The 17,294-nt window shown below is 35.2% G+C and overlaps 1 protein-coding gene and 1 non-coding gene across 2 annotated transcripts in view; both read right to left on the bottom strand.

Annotated features, from left to right (window-relative positions):
* Positions 1-17,294, bottom strand: part of LOC143888295 (RING/U-box superfamily protein) — a 54,096-nt gene that overhangs the window by 16,826 nt on the left and 19,976 nt on the right. Inside the window, exons 9-12 of the mRNA XM_077392670.1 lie at positions 12,739-12,846; positions 4,763-4,863; positions 1,129-1,194; positions 728-815 (exon numbers count right to left, since the gene is read on the bottom strand). Of these exons, the coding sequence (XP_077248785.1) occupies positions 728-815; positions 1,129-1,194; positions 4,763-4,863; positions 12,739-12,846 (363 nt within the window). The remainder of the gene's footprint in view (positions 1-727; positions 816-1,128; positions 1,195-4,762; positions 4,864-12,738; positions 12,847-17,294) is intronic.
* LOC143889039 (small nucleolar RNA snoR104) lies at positions 11,194-11,311 on the bottom strand. The gene has a single exon (XR_013254664.1). It is a non-coding gene; the product is annotated as a small nucleolar RNA snoR104 (small nucleolar RNA).

Genomic DNA, 17,294 nt, shown 5'->3' with positions numbered 1-17,294 from the left:
ATTATTTGGGTGATCCAAACCATTCATTTTTAAGGCCCTCACATAGATAGGGTGTCCACAAAAAATCAAATCCATAGGATCATCCTAACCATTTGAACCGTGGAGGCAAAAAATGGACTAATTTGTGAAGGTTTAAAGACATCCATTTTACCTCCACAAATCGTAGGGTTGGGATGATCCTATGGATCTGATTTTTTGTAGACACCCTATCTATGTGAGGGCCTTTAAAATGGATGGCTTGGATCACCCAAACAATGTGGGCCCCCACTGTATTTTAAGCTAGTGTGTAGAGAACTCTCTACACATATGTGTAGGAACCGTTTTCTCTCTCTCTCTCTCTCTCTCTCTCTCTCTCTCTCTATATATATATATATATATATATATATATATAATATTATATTCTGTGAGCGGTCGGGTTATCGACTCTAACTTCCCCCATCTCTTTCTTCTCTCACGTTTCTTCTTCTCCATCATCATCATCAACATCAACAAGGACAAAAGCAAAGACCCAAGCCCGGTCTCAATTTACAGATCTTGATCTGAACAATTATGTGAATAACTATAAAAAGGTGTGGATTTAACATCTAAGTTCCAACTGATGCATTGAATATTCCTAAGTGATATAGCTAGCTATGCATACAATGTATTTTAAATGTAAATTAGGAATGGTACACATTAATGAGCTTCCATTTCAAAAGATACAAAATGAAAAACTTGTGACATTTACCAATTTCTCTATTGTTCAACTTTCCAATCCAATTTGAGATGACATCCCGCAATGTTTTCCCTGTCTGTCGTATCAAGTTCTCTGTGATCTAAGAAAACAAGTTAAAATGTGAGAATGACATCATGTCTATCAATGCTTCACAAAAAAGAGGGTGGCCCAGTGCACGAGGCTCCCCCCATTGCGGGGTCTGGGGAAGGCTAGATGCACGCAGCCTTACCCCTGCTTTGCAGAGAGGCTGTTTCTGTGACTCGAACCCGTGACCACCAGGTCACAATGGAGCAACCTTACCGTTGCGCCAAGGCCTGTCCTCTAATGCTCCACAAAAGCATTTTTAAAAAAATGGCATCATGTCTATCAAGGGGTCACAACTGTTTTACATATAAGTACAGAGGTATTCATACAGCTTTCTCATATCGATTATTTTGGTGAGTTGAGTCTGGAATCATATCGATAGTATGTTCTGAGATCTGCAAACAAAGAAATTTTAATTTTCACATTACAAAAAATCTATAGAAAATTCAATGCACCTAGAAAAATATTTGCATACGCATATTCAGTGAAACTTTTTAAAAAGGTTTAATGATAGAAGAAAATTAGTCGATTAATTGATTCAAATTAAAAGGATACAAAAGTAGGGATGCCAGATACAAAATTATACCACAAATTAAGATGGACAAGATATTAAGAAAAGTCTCAACTGAGACAAAAGATAACCACGGATTCAGGTCACAAAAGCTACAACATGGGGTGCTAACATGATTATGGAACTTTTCATCCACTGAAAGAATCTGTAAGTTTAAACTTCATATGGATCACAAACAAGGGAGCCCTAAAACTCTCCCAAAACCTCAAAAATGGGTTTTAATTCAAAATGAAGGGACTAACATCTCCCTTGATTGCTTGAATCATGACAGAAGGCAATCTCTTGTCCTCTCCCTCTGCTCATACCCCAAAAGGCATAAAACCATATGCACAAGCCTCTCACGTCTCTTCTTCTCTCCCTGCCTGTCCCCTAAATTTCAATACATTCGTGAACCTGTGTAAAATTTAGTCCAATTCCTTTCTCCTCTTCCAGATCCACCACAGTCTTCTTCTTTCAGGACCTTTTATTTTAGAGAATTAATGCTTTTTTTTTAATGATCGAGAGAATTAATGCTTATTGCATAGGGAAACGAAAGGTACACAGAACAGAATTGAAGCAGAAACAGGAATAATTTCACCCCTTCCACAAATGCATATCAGCAGTCACAAAGGCCATGTTGAATAAAGAAGTTTCACCCCTTCGATAAATTAATTATCCCATTGATTATGTGCCCCAAATGCCACGCCCCGTTGCTATCTTTGGACACTCCTCCAATACCAGCTGGCCCAGGGTTCCCAATAGAATAGATTCCAAAGTTCAGGTTGATGGAACCAGGAGCGGGAGGGGTCCGCCTTGCAGCTTTCCATCTCTTAATCAAATGCTCCGACAGAATATCTTTCCACACACTAGAAAATTTAATAGCGACCACCCACAATTCCTTCTTCCCACACGCCTAAGAAGATAACATAAGCTTATTATGGCTTCATTGTTGTTGTTTTCAGAACCATTTTTTCTGCTAATAATCTACGACAGAAGTCTCGACATGATTTATTGGTTGGACATATTTTCAGATGATAATCATTGCCGCTGCAGCAATTGATTGTTTCTTAGGTTGTCGGCTGCTGTTCAATAAGGGTAGTATTGTAGTATCCGTCTCTCTGTTTAGATTGAGATTATGAGCTGTTCGTAATTTGTTTTGGGTACGGATGTAGCTCTGTTTTTGCTTTGTTTGGCTACAGCATCCAGTTGAAGGTAACTAGTGACCGGGTAATTATCTTTAGACAGCCTAGGTTTGTTTTTAGGTTTTATTGTACTCTGAATTTCTTCCTATTTCTATGAATTTGCGTTGGGCAGCAAGTTGCATTCTTGCCTCAACCAAAGGATGTAAGACTTGAAATTTTGTGTTTAAAGCTTCGGTTTGATGCAAGTGCTTTTATAGAAGCAATACTGGTTTGCAGAAAAAAAAAAGGTTCTAATCCCAACATTAGATTTGCCTTACGGATTGAAATCACTTCGATGGTTGCACGTCCGATTAAAGATCGCATGTTTAATGAAGTTCTCAACAGACGCATACTCTCTGAAATATCTGCTCCTGTACTTTTTTTTTCTGCAAACCAGTAGAAGAGGGTGGTAGAGAATCATTTTCTTTCAACGGCCGGAGAATGTGATTCTATTCCAAAAAAATAGAAAAAGTGATACTTAGAAATGAGTTAAAAACATGATTCTAATTATGAAAGCACTCCAAAGAGTAATAATTGATTCTGACTACCAAATTGAGAATCATGAGAATGGATAAAGAACGAAACCTACTCGCATCATTAAATTTGGTATCAAAGCATCCATTGAAGTTACATTTTGTCTCCACCAATTGGTATCAGAGCGTGTAATGTAGATTTTTGTCTGCATCAATTGGTATCAATGCATTCATAGTACATAGATTGTCTACATCATTTGGTTTTACAATGTCGAACGAAGATTTTAGTCTACATGAATTGGTATCAGAATAAAGATGGCTCTTTGAAAGTTATCTAATCATGTGTATCGAGTAATGAATCAAATTGAAGATGAGCATATGGAAGATATTAGGAAATTGATGCAATAATAAGGAGAATTAACTTGACAAGGGGAGAAGTGTCATCAAGATATAAAAGAGATAAAAGAAAGAATTGTTCAAATGGGCTTAATCCTTAATTCCTAAGCAATCAAAGGGAGAGAAAGATGGGAAGTTTTTGAAAATAGGAAATGGAAAGAAGAGTTGGATATTTTCTACATTTCTTTTTTTGTTGCAATTTCTGCGTATCTTGTATGCAGATTTTCTGAACATGGGGATTCGAGAATAATAGGTTCCAGTTGGGAGGGGCTATAGCTTCAGATTTCTACCGGAATAGAAGATCTGACCCACGGTTAAAAACTTAAAATCAACTAGGGCCTGACCTTGGACTTTTTCATTTCCAGCATAAAGTTTTGATCTATAGACAAGTTAGTTCATCCAACTTTCTACATAATTCATTCATTGAAAGGTGATTTTCAATTTGCCAGATTGTATGTGGACTTTGTCGGGAGAATATTGTTAACAGGGAAGATTTCTTAAATCATTCTAGACATCCACAAAAATTCAATCATGATTGATTTCTTGATTTTTAAGGTTTTTTTGGATACTAGTTACATCATTAAATTTGGTATCAGAGCATCCATAGTAGATAGATTTCATCTACACCAATCTGTATCAAAATGTCAAACGCAGATTTGTGTCTACATCAATTGGTATCAGAGCATCCATAGTAGATAGAATTTTTCTACATCATCACCTCCAATTTCCTACATGCTTTTGGCATACATATCAGTTAGATGAACACGATATCAAGTTATCCCCTTTGTTGTGATTTGAATTCTATAAATGAAGAAGAGGATTCGATACATTAAGTTTAAAGAGGGGTCTAACCTTGTAGTTGTTGGGTGTAGTAAAAGTTGGAATTTTCCAGCATCCAAGACACGGCAAGGGCTATAGGATATATCATGTAGCATGATTCATCTTGGAAAAGGGAATATATTAATTATAGCATATTTAACACTCGCATACCCAAAGTTCAGATTACAAATATGGGTACTACCAATCAATAAACATGACACTAAATTCGACTATACTTCCATATAAGGCATGTTTACTCAACAAATATAAGCATCCATGCAATATCCAGTACCCGTGTATTGGTGTCACTTCGAGTTACATTAAACAGATACAAGTACACATTTAAACAAAATTCACATATTAGACTCTTGCTCAAGTAGAAGAAAGTATAATATTCAGGGAGCAATAGGATTAAGTCTTTGCATAGATGTTCTTCAAAAAAATGTTTACTAACAACAAATGCGACAAAAATGTTAGTTGTTTCGAGAAGAAAGAAATCAAACTCAGAATTGAAAGTATCCTCATAACAAAATGTATAACATACCGGTTTGAATGTCTCAGGACTGCAGACCATGTGAAAGTCACTTGCAACACCACCTTGAGCCCGCCAATAAGCCCCACAGCATGTTTTGTCACATCCTAAACCTGCAAGAATGAAAAAGTGGGAAACCTCTAAGCAGAAATCCTAGACAACAAAAGGAAAAAAGAAACTCTATGTCTAACAAATAACCCAGTTTGAGAACCTCACACTAGAAATGTGCGAACAAATTTTGTTGCGTGAGTGACAAACGCAGGCCAAACGTGATGTTGGTTTGAAAAATAACTCTCAACAAGAAAAGGGCAAGGTTTTAAATTTCAGTTTCGATTTTGATCAGCATGAAAATGGAAACGTTTGCTTCGGTTGGAAATTTGGTTAAAATCTTCTAAAATTATGAAAATGTATGGAAACAGATACAAATGACGGACATTTAAGATAAAATTTCAGGAAGTGCTAGAACAAGCACAAATACATATTTCAAATCATCGAAGCAGCAAAAAAAACCCACTCATAATGGTTTAACGACATAAAAAACTAGTGATCTAAGAATTCAGCATGTACTACATTTCACATGTAATTCATATAGATATGGGAAAATTATTAAAAAAATGTGAAAAGTTGCTGAAATTATGAATCAAAGGCAAATTTCTCAAAACTAAGAGAAAGGCGTGTCAGGTACGGTCACGAGCTGTTTTACGACAAGAATACCCTTCTCTTTCTTTTCCCTCCACCTTCTTAGGAACGGATCCCAATGCACTTCACCAACCCTTTTCACCTTTTTATCTTCTTCTTTCCCAAGCCATTGTCATTTCCACACGGTAAAACTGCCCTTGCCATTGCCATTAGGAAAGAAAACTCCATTGGTTCTCTTATTTTGCTTTGCGTAATAAACCCTCAAAAACCACATCTCTCTCCACTGCCAACCCTTTTCAGGCCCTCGCCGAAAAGCACGTCTCTCTCGCCGGAAAGCACAACCCGAATGTGAAGGAGTTTGTAACAAAACTACTGGAATCCTATCGGACGTTCGGACGTCCGACGGTTTCCTTCGGACTCCCGAATGTGTAGGAGTTTTTAACAAAACTACTGGAATCCTATCGGAAGTCCGAAGAACTTTAAAATCAAATTTCACATCCCATTAAATAGTGGGTCCTAGGTTTAAATTAGTGGTTCCAATATCAAAATAGTGGTTCCAAGGACAAAATAGTGGTTCCGAGGTAAAAAAAAGTGGTTCCGTGTTCAAAATAGTGGTTCCAAGGTCTAAACGGGTGCTTCCAATATCAAAATTGTGGTTCCAACTGTAACGAATGCATATTTTAAAATCCCACATCTTCTAATCTTATGCATGAGATTAATACACTAAGTGGAGTAGGATTATAAATTTTTCTTAGAAATCATTTTCCATGGAAAAATAAATCTAAAAAATAGAAAACAATTAATAAAGTGGAGTATCCACATTTTTCCTTTATGGAAAAACGTGCGCACACTTCCATTGGGAGTGTGGGTCCACTTTGAATATTCTTAAAAAGGCAAAAGGCTGGAAATCTATTTAGTATCACAAAGATAAGTATTAAAAATACCTTAAATATAGCAAGAAAACTAATTAATTAAAGAAATAAAGAAGGGAAGAGAAAAAAATGGAATTCGTGAGAATGTTTAGGGATTCACGATCCCAATTAGGGGAGAATACGTATACGACTCCCAATGTTTTGGAGTTTTGCATCAAAACATTGTGGGACCACTTATTTACGTTATTTTCTTTCCTTTTAACATATCTAATTACCTTTTTGATAAGATCAAGTAGATTAGAGGAATTATAGCAACCAATTACAGCTTTAGAGTTATATTGGGAACCAAATTGTAAATAATAAACAAAAAGAAAATTACATATTGTAATTTCTCTCACGCCCAAAATTTCCACACGCCCATGAATGGGCCATGTATGGAGTGCCAATATCAAAAGAATTAAAGTATTTTTAAGAATTGCTTAAACACTAAAGTAATTAATAAAGAAACCTAGTAAATTGGGAAACTTACTAACCTATTAGACTTTAGATTATGAAACAACAACAAAATAAAGAAATAAAAAAAAAGGTGCGTTAATTGGTCTCTCCCTCTCACCCTAACCTTGCGCACAAAAAAAAATAGGGAGAGAGAGACGCACGTACCAAATAGAGAGAGAGAGAGTGACTTACGTATGTAGAGAGAGAGAAATAAAGAAAAAAAGAGAAGCAAAAGGGAAGAAAAGAGGAGAAGAGAAGAAGTAAAAGAGAAGAGGGTTTGTGGTTTTCTACCTTCCAATCAAGTAAGAACCCTAAAGTACATTTTGTTTTCTTGTTTTCTCTTTAAAAAGATGAGTTACATATATATTAGAGTTTTAAAATCATAATTTTACAAAGAAAATAAACCCTCGAAATCTTTTTCAGTCTAATAATGAATTCTAGGGCATACCTTCGATTTTTGTATAAGAATAAACATACTCGTTAATCGATATGTAAAAACATACTCCTAATCATTCAAGAACGCATGTAATAGTTGTAGAAATTAAATGAAAACATAATTTTAATGGGTTTTCATGTATATATTTGTAGAGGGTATATTAATAACATGATTTCAGAGTGTTATAACTGGTTTATGAGGGCATAAAACACTTCCAAAAGTCTGGAACAGCAGTAGGTCTTTAAAGAAACTGTGATTTACATGTTTATAATCAATTTAAAAATACATAGCTGCAGTATAAGCCAAATTGTACTTGATTTTCGCATAAAAACATATTCTTGAAAATTTTTAAATATGTATTAAAAACGTGATTTACATGTATGAATGATCCTAGACATACGAAACAGTGTATTTCGTGTTAAATAAGTGATCTTGTGTATAAAGATGTTAAAAAAATATTTGTTGTTGAGAATAGTTATAAATAGCATGATTATTGTGCGTATGGATTTAATCCCTAAACTTAACAGTTGCTAGTTTTGAAAAAAAAAATTATGAATGCATATTAACATGGATTCCTTGTACCAACCTATATATATATATATATATATATATTATAATTTTTTGTGTTATCTGTAAAGTGGTAAAATTTAGACAGTTATACTTGTAGGGTAAAAATCGATGAACCTTGGTGTAACTATTGATAGGTTTGAATAATCTAAAAATCTCATAGTTGACTACTAGAGGTAAATCAGGGAAATCGTGTATTGGACTAGACTTTGAATCCTTGACAATTAATTTTATTTTAACTGGTGGTTTTTGAATGGACATATGAACCCCAAAATCTCGGATATGAGTACTTGATAAAACTTAATTGGAACTTGATGGTTTAGATAAATAAACGGATAGCCAACATAAAAGTGAAACAAAAACATAAAAGTGTTCGAAATTTAGCCTAGAAGGGAATTAAGGAAACTTGAAAAATTAATCTACATGCTACCTTATATTTCAGGTCGATCACAGTCTCTTCTCACTGAGAGATTTTCAGGTTTTGCCGCACAAGATCCAGTTTAAATTCAAGGCATGTGACGTACTATAATTTAGTGCTTTAAATAATTATTGATTTTAAATGTGTATGATAAGAATTATTTAGCAAGCACGAGATTATTATTATTATATGGTTGAACTGCAGAATTATTAAATAATAGTGATTTCTTATATAACGTTAGGTTTCATATCCTGCTATGTTGGTATTACTATAGATTGAAGAATTGAAGCATATAAATTGTTTAAACTGGTATATGAATAATGATTGGTAAATAATACCAATACATTGGCAAGAGAATTAAATGCATGAGCATGAGGGGATATGGCGGTTTGGGCGGAAAAGGAATCGTCCAGGAATCACAGAATTCCAAGCCGGCCATGGGTTTTAGCGCACCCCCTTGGCGGTAAATGCATCCTCTTAGACAATGATGTCAAGAGGCGGAGCGGCCAGTAGGCGCATCGTAAAAAGTCCCCCATGCCCACTACCTTTAGGCAGGGGTAGTGAAACGTATTGGTGGGCAAGGTAACATGCAATTTGGGAGCTTGAGTAGCTTGGGAAAGCTGTCTCATGTTACACATCTCATATTTAAAGAATTCACAATTTTCATTACAGATTCATAGCTTAGTTAGAGTTATAATTGTTTGGATATGCCCTGTGTAGTATAGTTACGATTATTTTGTGTACACAGTTTCTTTTTTAATTATTAAACTGTCATATTCTTGCAGATATCGTTATTAATCTATGCTCACTAATTGTTCAATTATGCACTTTAATTTAGTAATTATTTTTTGTACTTCTTTAGAATACCGAATGACTCTGCATAGTTCTATGAACTAACACCAAAAATCCACCCTACAGGTTTCGCAAGATGACCACAAATGGGGGCGATTAGATAAATGCACAGAGCAGCGGAATAAGACTTAGCATCATGACGAATGTCGTCATTTATTTACTTTATTTTCATTTATGTTTGGTTCCTAAGATTTATTTAAGTCATTAGAAGTTTTTAAATTATCCCAATTTGGAAGGGACTTAATTTGGATGTAGAGACATTTTATTTGGATGGTTTCATTTTAGTATGTTAGTAAAGTATTGGATATGGATATTAATCGTTCTCTTATGGTTTTAAAAAAAAATCTTGGTAAATTTATTACAGGTTTTTATGTTCTCTTTGTGGTAACGACCCGATATGGTTTTTGGGTCGTTACACCAACACACGACTTATAGTGGTTCCAAGGTCTAAAATAGTGGTACCACGACACAAATATATTATCACTGTCCAACACATGTACACCACCGGCCAAATAGTGGTTACAAGGTCCGATGCAGAAATAATTTATCCAACTCTGTACTCTTTAGTTATGTAAGGGCTCATAGAATTAAAGAGGCTATTCTCAAAAAGCATCATCACATACATAGGTCATCATCATTTCGAATGTCATCTAACAAGATTTGATATGATCCATGACATATCGACATTTTATAGATAATTAGAGACTGAAATTCTGAAAATTTTACATCGCAATTCACAATTAAACACATCTTCGTCCCGCCAATATATTAGAATGATACTTCATCCTTCAAGTAGCCATCAACGTGTAAGATAAAAGAAGCCCTTCTTTCCACCATTTTCACAAACCTATAGGGATAACCTTTATTAAACCTTCTGAACCACTTCTTATAAACTATGAACCATCATTTAGAATGTTAGAACCACTTTAGAATGTTAGAACCACTATTAATAAGCTATAAACCACTATTACACTCTCGGAACCACTATTTAGTGGTCCGATGTATAAATAGTGGTTCCAAGTGTTTAAATAGTGATTATGAGTGTTTAAACCACTATTGATACACTGATGATCAGTTTTAGAACCAATGAAATATTATTAGAATGTATGAACCACTATTTAATCTATCGGAACCACAATTTAGTGGTTCGGAGGGCTAAATAAAGGTTCCAAGTGTATACATGGATGTTCTGAGTGTTTAAATAGTGCATCTGATTTTTTGATAACGTTTAAAACCATTGAAATACTATTACAATGTATGAACCACTATTTACACTCTTGGAACCATAATTTAGTGGTTCATAGGTCTAAAAAATGGTTCCAAGTGTGGAAGAATAGAAGATTTTTTTCTAATAAATGGTAATAAATTAAAGCACGGAAGAGATTGTCCCCATATGTAATAAAAGGCTATAAGAACAAGCTAGGCAATCAGATGTTGTAAGGGTGGGAGGCATGTTGAGGAACCACAACAGAGAAATATTGAAAGCCTTCTCATGTCCTTGAGGTACCAAGAATTCCAATGAAGCCAAAGCATTCAATCTTCTTTGTGGTCTTTGCATCTTTCTTATGAAACTTGGGAAAAAGTCGTGGGCCGAGAGACTCTCCTCCAAACCAATAGTGTGGCATTTCTGTCATAGTCTGGAGCCCAAAACTCACTTATATATAAAACAAGATACTAGACCTATGTAAAGGGATGGATCTTTCTTGGTGGCAGATTCTTTAGCTAGAGGGTGCATATAGTGTGCCTTCGAGTGCGAGGGTATCTCTTTTGTAATTTACTTGTTTGATTTTCTAAATGACTTTTTCTGTTATTGGTACAAAATACATAAAAACATTGAGTACTGCAAAAGTTGTATCAATTGTTACATACTTCTTTCTTTCTGTTATAGATATTTTAATTTTTTATGATGTCTTTGTTATCAGTCACAAATTTCCTGTGATTTGTAACTTGCACCACAAGCAGGAACTTACAACTTTTCTATGAAGAGTCTACGGGGTTAACATCTCACCAGCAGAGGCACATACACAAAGATGGAACTAAATTGAATTTTTCAAGCATAAAATGACCTTCGTCGAAGAAAGAAACCGAACTTTCTTAGTAAACAGATCATCATGTTAACAAAATCAAAAGAGTGAAAACTCAGATTTGGATAAATGTTGAGGGTCCAACTGTCCTGTAATTTGAGAGTTGCAGAAGTTGTTTACAGCTCTACAAGCAGGAAATTACAGCTTTACTGTAGGAAGATTGTATCAGGTTAACATCTCAGCTCTTGCATGTCCCCCTTCTATTCTTCCACATTAAATAGATGTTATGAGTGTTTAAATAGTGCCTCTTATTGATTAGATAGGGTCATGAGTGTATTTACACACTCAAAACAACTATATATACTCTAGGAACCACTATTGATTGGTTTCGAGGAATAAATAGTGGTGCCAGGGTATAAATAGTGGTTCCGAGGTTTAAAAGCTGGTTGTGAGCCCTTTTAATTAGTGGTTCTGATTGTATAGATAGGAGTTCCATTCGGGTCTTCCTCTAGAGAGAGAGAGAGAGAGAGAGAGAGGTCAAAACAAACATGTAAGCAAACAAAGAGAGCACTGTAAAGAGGATGAAAATAAATCATATCACTGTAAACAGAAAAAAACATGCAAAGAACATATAAAACCTAAGCAAATGGATGACAATGGACCTACCAGAGCATAGATTTATTACCCAAAGCAAAATAAAGATAACCAATAGAGTTTTTTTTCTAATGGCAATGGAGTTTTACCGTGTGGAAATGACAATGGCTTGGGGAAGAAGAAGATAAAAAGGTGAAAAGGGTTGGTGAAGTTCATTGGGACCGTTCCTAAAAAGGTGGAGGGAAAAGAAAGAGAAGGGTATTCTTGTCTTAAAACAGCTCCTGACCGTACCTGACACCCTTTTCTCATGATTTTGAGAACTTTCCCTTTGATTCATAATTTCAGCAAATTTTCACATTTTTTTAATAATTTCCCCTATAAATATTTATACATAATACATACACCACATTTCATATGCAATTGATATCATGGTTTAAAATTTCGGTTTCAGCTAAAATTTCGGAGTTATACGAAACCGAAATTTCAGCCGAAATCCCGAAATTTTAGGCGAAATTTGGTATTGGCCCACGAAATCCCGGATTTTTGAGAAGAAATTTTGATCGAAATTACAGAAATTTCGGTAATTTTGTTCGAAAAAACCATGATTGATTTCGGTCTTCACCAAAATCCGAAATTTCAGATTTCGGTCTAAATTTAAAACCATGATTGATATCAATATAATTATGTGACACATACTGGTAAATGTAATTCATATAAATATCTGTCACTTTTGATGAACAATTGAATTGATTACAGATTTCTCCCCAAGTTCTCTCTTTCTATTCTTCTTCCTCTCCCACATTTCTTCTCTTCTACTTCTATTTCTTCTCTTCTTCTTCTTATTTTCTCTTCCTATCCTACATCAATGTCATAAATTATAAAAATAACAGATGGAAGAAATAGAATAAGAAAACCTCGAACTTCATTCCAGGATACACTCTTGTCATCAATTATCCAAGAACAATTGGAATTGTAATCACATTGTACTGAATATCATGTGCATCCAAACTTGTGTGATCTTGATCAAATTAAGCATATATTTTCTTAAAAGTAACATAAGCATATATTAACAAGATCATTGTAGTACTTACAGTGTTGGGGTACACCAATATCAGTTCTCAATGGCATCAATTCCCCACATGATTGACATTGTAGATGGGTAGTAGTCTGGTTGCATCTGAAGCCAGCAAGTTCAAAGCCTGTTGAAAATTTCTGAATCAGCAACAAAAGGAATAGAGCATATAACTCATTCAAAAACAACCAGAAAATTAACAGCATCTTACATGCAAAAATGAAAAAGCAAACCTCTTAACAAAAAGTAATTATGACTGTTATTATGCATTGGCATAAAATGAACTTAAAAGTTAGGAGCCCTCTATTCATTGTCCACAATTAAGCATCTTTCAATAAAGAGTTTTTAACAATCTTCATGCAATATCCATTTCAAAAAAACAATCTTCAAGCAATATACAGCATATTCATTCAAATCACATGTGCAAATTGGACAACTCAATGAGAAAGAAGAAAATAATTAGAGATGACTATTGTGAACAGATGCATGCCAAAGGTCACGAGTAAGCTGTAGGCACAATTCTATAGAGATATTCTTCTATAATTTCTATCCATCGAAATAAATAATACAATATTCAGAATGCAGTAGGACATGAAAAAGATAGTTTTAGACCCATAATGGTAGAGAGAGTATGCAAATATATAATTCACATAATCTATAGGGAGATTGCATAAGATCTATAAATTGTGGGGGCAACATAATCTATAGGGTGATTGCATAAGATGTAGAAATTGTGGGGGCTTTAGAAGCATAAATGCTTGTCCCTTGAGCATGAAAATGATTAGCCGCCTTACCAGTTTTGTTTTTCAAAGTTTTTCAACACCTTTTTCCCAGAGTTAATACAAATCTAAGGCAAAATTACATAAGGGATAGATATCTCCATAATAGTACAGTTAAAGGAATCTAAAAAAAAAAAAAAAAAAACTAAGGAAAACAAACACCAACACTCATTGGTGCATGACGTTGTTGACTGGGCCATACCAACTCCATTTAGTGCTACACGGAATGTGTTTAACAGAGAGCAACAATTCTATACAAAGTTCCAACACCTCCATAATTGCAGCTGGAAGATGCCATGGACCTGAGCTCACTATTGATGCTGACAAGATCAAATCAGAGGTCTCCGAGGGATTTTTTTTTTTTTTTTTGGGGTGGGGGGGCATCATTAGCCACAAGCTTCTACTCAAAGATCCAGAGATCAGTTAATAAGGTATAGGATTCTGCCAGTAACACTGGAGAAATTTTCATAGTCTAACCAGTATCTGGTCCACTCTAAAGCTCCTACAAATGCTAAATTTGGTAGTACATAATGAGAGGAACAAATCTAGCAAGAAAATCTTTCAGGGAGACTAACTCGCAGAGAAATAATTGAACAGGATAAACCTTAACTTCCACTATCAGTTTCCACGGATTGAGTCTAAGTCATAAAATATTCTTTTATTCTGCCCAGTACAAATGCCCACTACATATAGAGATAACTACCAAAGGATCTATGCAATACCCTCAAAAGACATCTCAACCATCCAGAGAATAGATAAGTCATCATCCCTAGCATGGTTTTAAATTTCCACCGAAACCGACACCAAATGACCGAAATATTTCTATTACCATCCCCACTGAAATGCATACCGAAACCAAAATCATAAGTGTATTAGTGGTATAATATATCAATGTGTCACATAATTATATTTAAATGAATTACATATAAAATTTAGTGTATATATTATGAATAAATATTTATATGAATTACACGTGAAATGTGGCATGTACTGACTTATCAAACATGACTGACAATGCATGTCACGAGGTGTTTGATGTTATTAAACCATTATAGATGGCTACCTTATGTGATGGTTTCTCAATGTATATTTATGCTTATTCTAACATTTCCTAAAGTTTCATCATATTATATCATTTCACTGTTACATGGATTATTCTAAATGGGCGAAGAATCCGTGTCGGACACGTCTCGGATTCCAATACTTCAAGATTCTCTGAGACACTTCTACATCGCTTTTATCTATTAGTTCTGAATACTACCACCACAACTTTACAATTATCATATGTTTTGAGTTTTACCCATCCTAATATTAAGTTCCTTAAATGGAAATAAAATATTATATCTACTTAACCTACTAAAATATTCAATATATTACTTGTTATAACCATATTATTATGTAAAAAAATAAAATTTGAGAATTGATTAAAATATTTTGGAATCGTTCTTTTTGAGGTTTGCCGAATTTGACACTCGATATCCGTGCCGAATTCCGCAATAGTATTCGTACCGATGCAACATAGTATCATTTGCATATGCTTTCATGCATTTTCGTGATTTTACAGGATTGCCACCGAAATTTCCAAACGATCGAAACAGTGATTCCTCTTTCAACAGATTGCATGTCTTAATTTTTTCAAACCACTATGCAATATAAATATTCTACACGGGTACAAAAAAATACCATCATTTCATTCGACATAGTAAGCTCTTGTCTGGATACAGAAACATGTGAATCCAACTCCTTTCCCACGACATCCTAAGAAAGCTTCTAAATCATGCCCGCCAATTGCAGAAAAGGGTAAAGCAGTTATGCACATTTTAACCATTCCAGCCCAATATGGAAGACACCTTGAAATTGTGCAAATTCAATAATTTTTGGTTGCTCAGTCTTGGAACCAACTTTGGGAATGGATGTGGCCACCGAATCTGCTCTTAAATGCTAGTTTCGGCATGTCGGTTGCCATGAAAAAAGAATCATGTCGGATTAGTAATAGATTTTGATGAAAATCCTATAGAATCATTACAGTTTATGGTAAAAATGAATCTTCAGAAAATGCAAGAATAAGCACCAATAGACAATTTGATATCATCACATAAGCAAAACAACCATCTGTAATGGTTTAACAAAGATCAAACACATAATGACATACGTTGTCACGCATGCCACAAATAGTAAGGTCCGGTCTAAATCGAAAATGGATACAATTACATATGCATAAGCTTCAACAAATCACAAAATGGAGTAAAAATCACTCCATTCATTAATTTCATAATGTACATGTTAGAGAAGAATGGAGAAGAAGAAAATGAGTTGGAGAGTGCTCCGCCTCACTTATGCATTTATATAAAGAGAGAACATTACAAATGACCACTATGCCCTTAGGCATCTACATGGACATATAAGCATACAACTAACACTCCCCTCAAGCTGGAATGTAAATGTCAAACGTTCCTAGCTTGCTACAAATGTCACTTAACTTTGCTTTGCTTAATGGTTTGGTCAACATATCCGATCGACAGATCTAGTAAACATTGTGCATATCTCCCCTTTCTGAATTCTATGCCGGATAAAGTGGCAATCTAGGGGTGGTTATTCGGTTATAACCGAACCGAAATAACCGAAATTTGATAACCGAAATAATTTCGGTTATCAAATTTCGGTAACCGAAACCGAACCGATTAAAAATTCGGTTATTCGGTTATAACCGAATAGTGGGAAAAAAAGAGGGAAAAAAGCAAAATCTTGGTTTCGATCGGAGGGCTAGGATCATCCAATCAAAATGATTTTTGGAGCACAACCTAATTAAGTTGTGATCAATCAAATGGACGGTTTTGATCATCCTTTGGAGTGCCCGTATCACACTTTTTTTTGAAAAAATAATGATTTTTATCATTATTTCGGTTAACCGAATTTTTTTTGAGATAACCGAATAACCGAATTGCCAAATAAAAAAAACCGAAACGGAAAAAAACCGAACCGAACCGACCGAACCAATTCGGTTCGGTTCGGTTATTCGGTTTTAACCGAATAATGAACACCCCTATGGCAATCTGCCTCAATGTGTTTGGTTCTCTAATGGAATACCGGATTTGTGGCAATGTGGATCGCAGCCTTGTTGTCACAATATAACTGAGAAGGAAAAACCGATCTCTGACAAAAGAGAGCGTAACCAAATGAGCTCTCCACTTGTGCGCGCCATAGCTCTATAATCGGCCTCTGCACTGGATTTAGATATAACATCCTGCTTCTTACTTCGCCATGACACAAGGTTACCTCCAACAACGGTGCAATATCCTGTGGTAGATCTTCTGTCAGTTGGAGATCTTGCATAATCTGCATCTGTGTACCCTTCTATCTTCCGATGCCCCCACTTCTTAAACCACCCTCTCCCTATAGCACTTTTCAATTCTCGAAGAATTTGAAGCACATCTGCCCAGTGTGAAGTACGAGGTGAGCTCATATATTGGCTGACAGCGCCAACAACAAAGGAGATGTATGGGCGAGTGACTGTGAGATATATAAGCTTGCCAACCAATCTCCTGTATCTACCAGGGTCATCTAATAAGTCTCCCTCTTTGGGAAGTAGTCTCACATACGGGTCCATGGGAACTGAGGCAGGTTTTACTCCAAGATAACATGTCTCCTCAAGTATGTCCAAGACATATTTCCTCTGTGAGAGGGAGATACCCCTGGTGGAATACGCTACCTCAATGCTAAGGAAGTACCTAAGACGGCCCAAATCTTTGGTAGAAAATTCTTTTTTGCAAGGTCTTCAACTTTTGGATCCCCACTA

Source organism: Tasmannia lanceolata, unplaced genomic scaffold, assembly GCF_043159265.1.
Source record: "Tasmannia lanceolata isolate RefF3 unplaced genomic scaffold, GAP_Taslan_0.1 ptg000012l, whole genome shotgun sequence".
Taxonomy (NCBI): domain Eukaryota; kingdom Viridiplantae; phylum Streptophyta; class Magnoliopsida; order Canellales; family Winteraceae; genus Tasmannia; species Tasmannia lanceolata.
The sequence above is the reverse complement of the archived record's forward strand: the minus strand, read 5'-3'. Positions and strand labels throughout refer to the sequence as shown.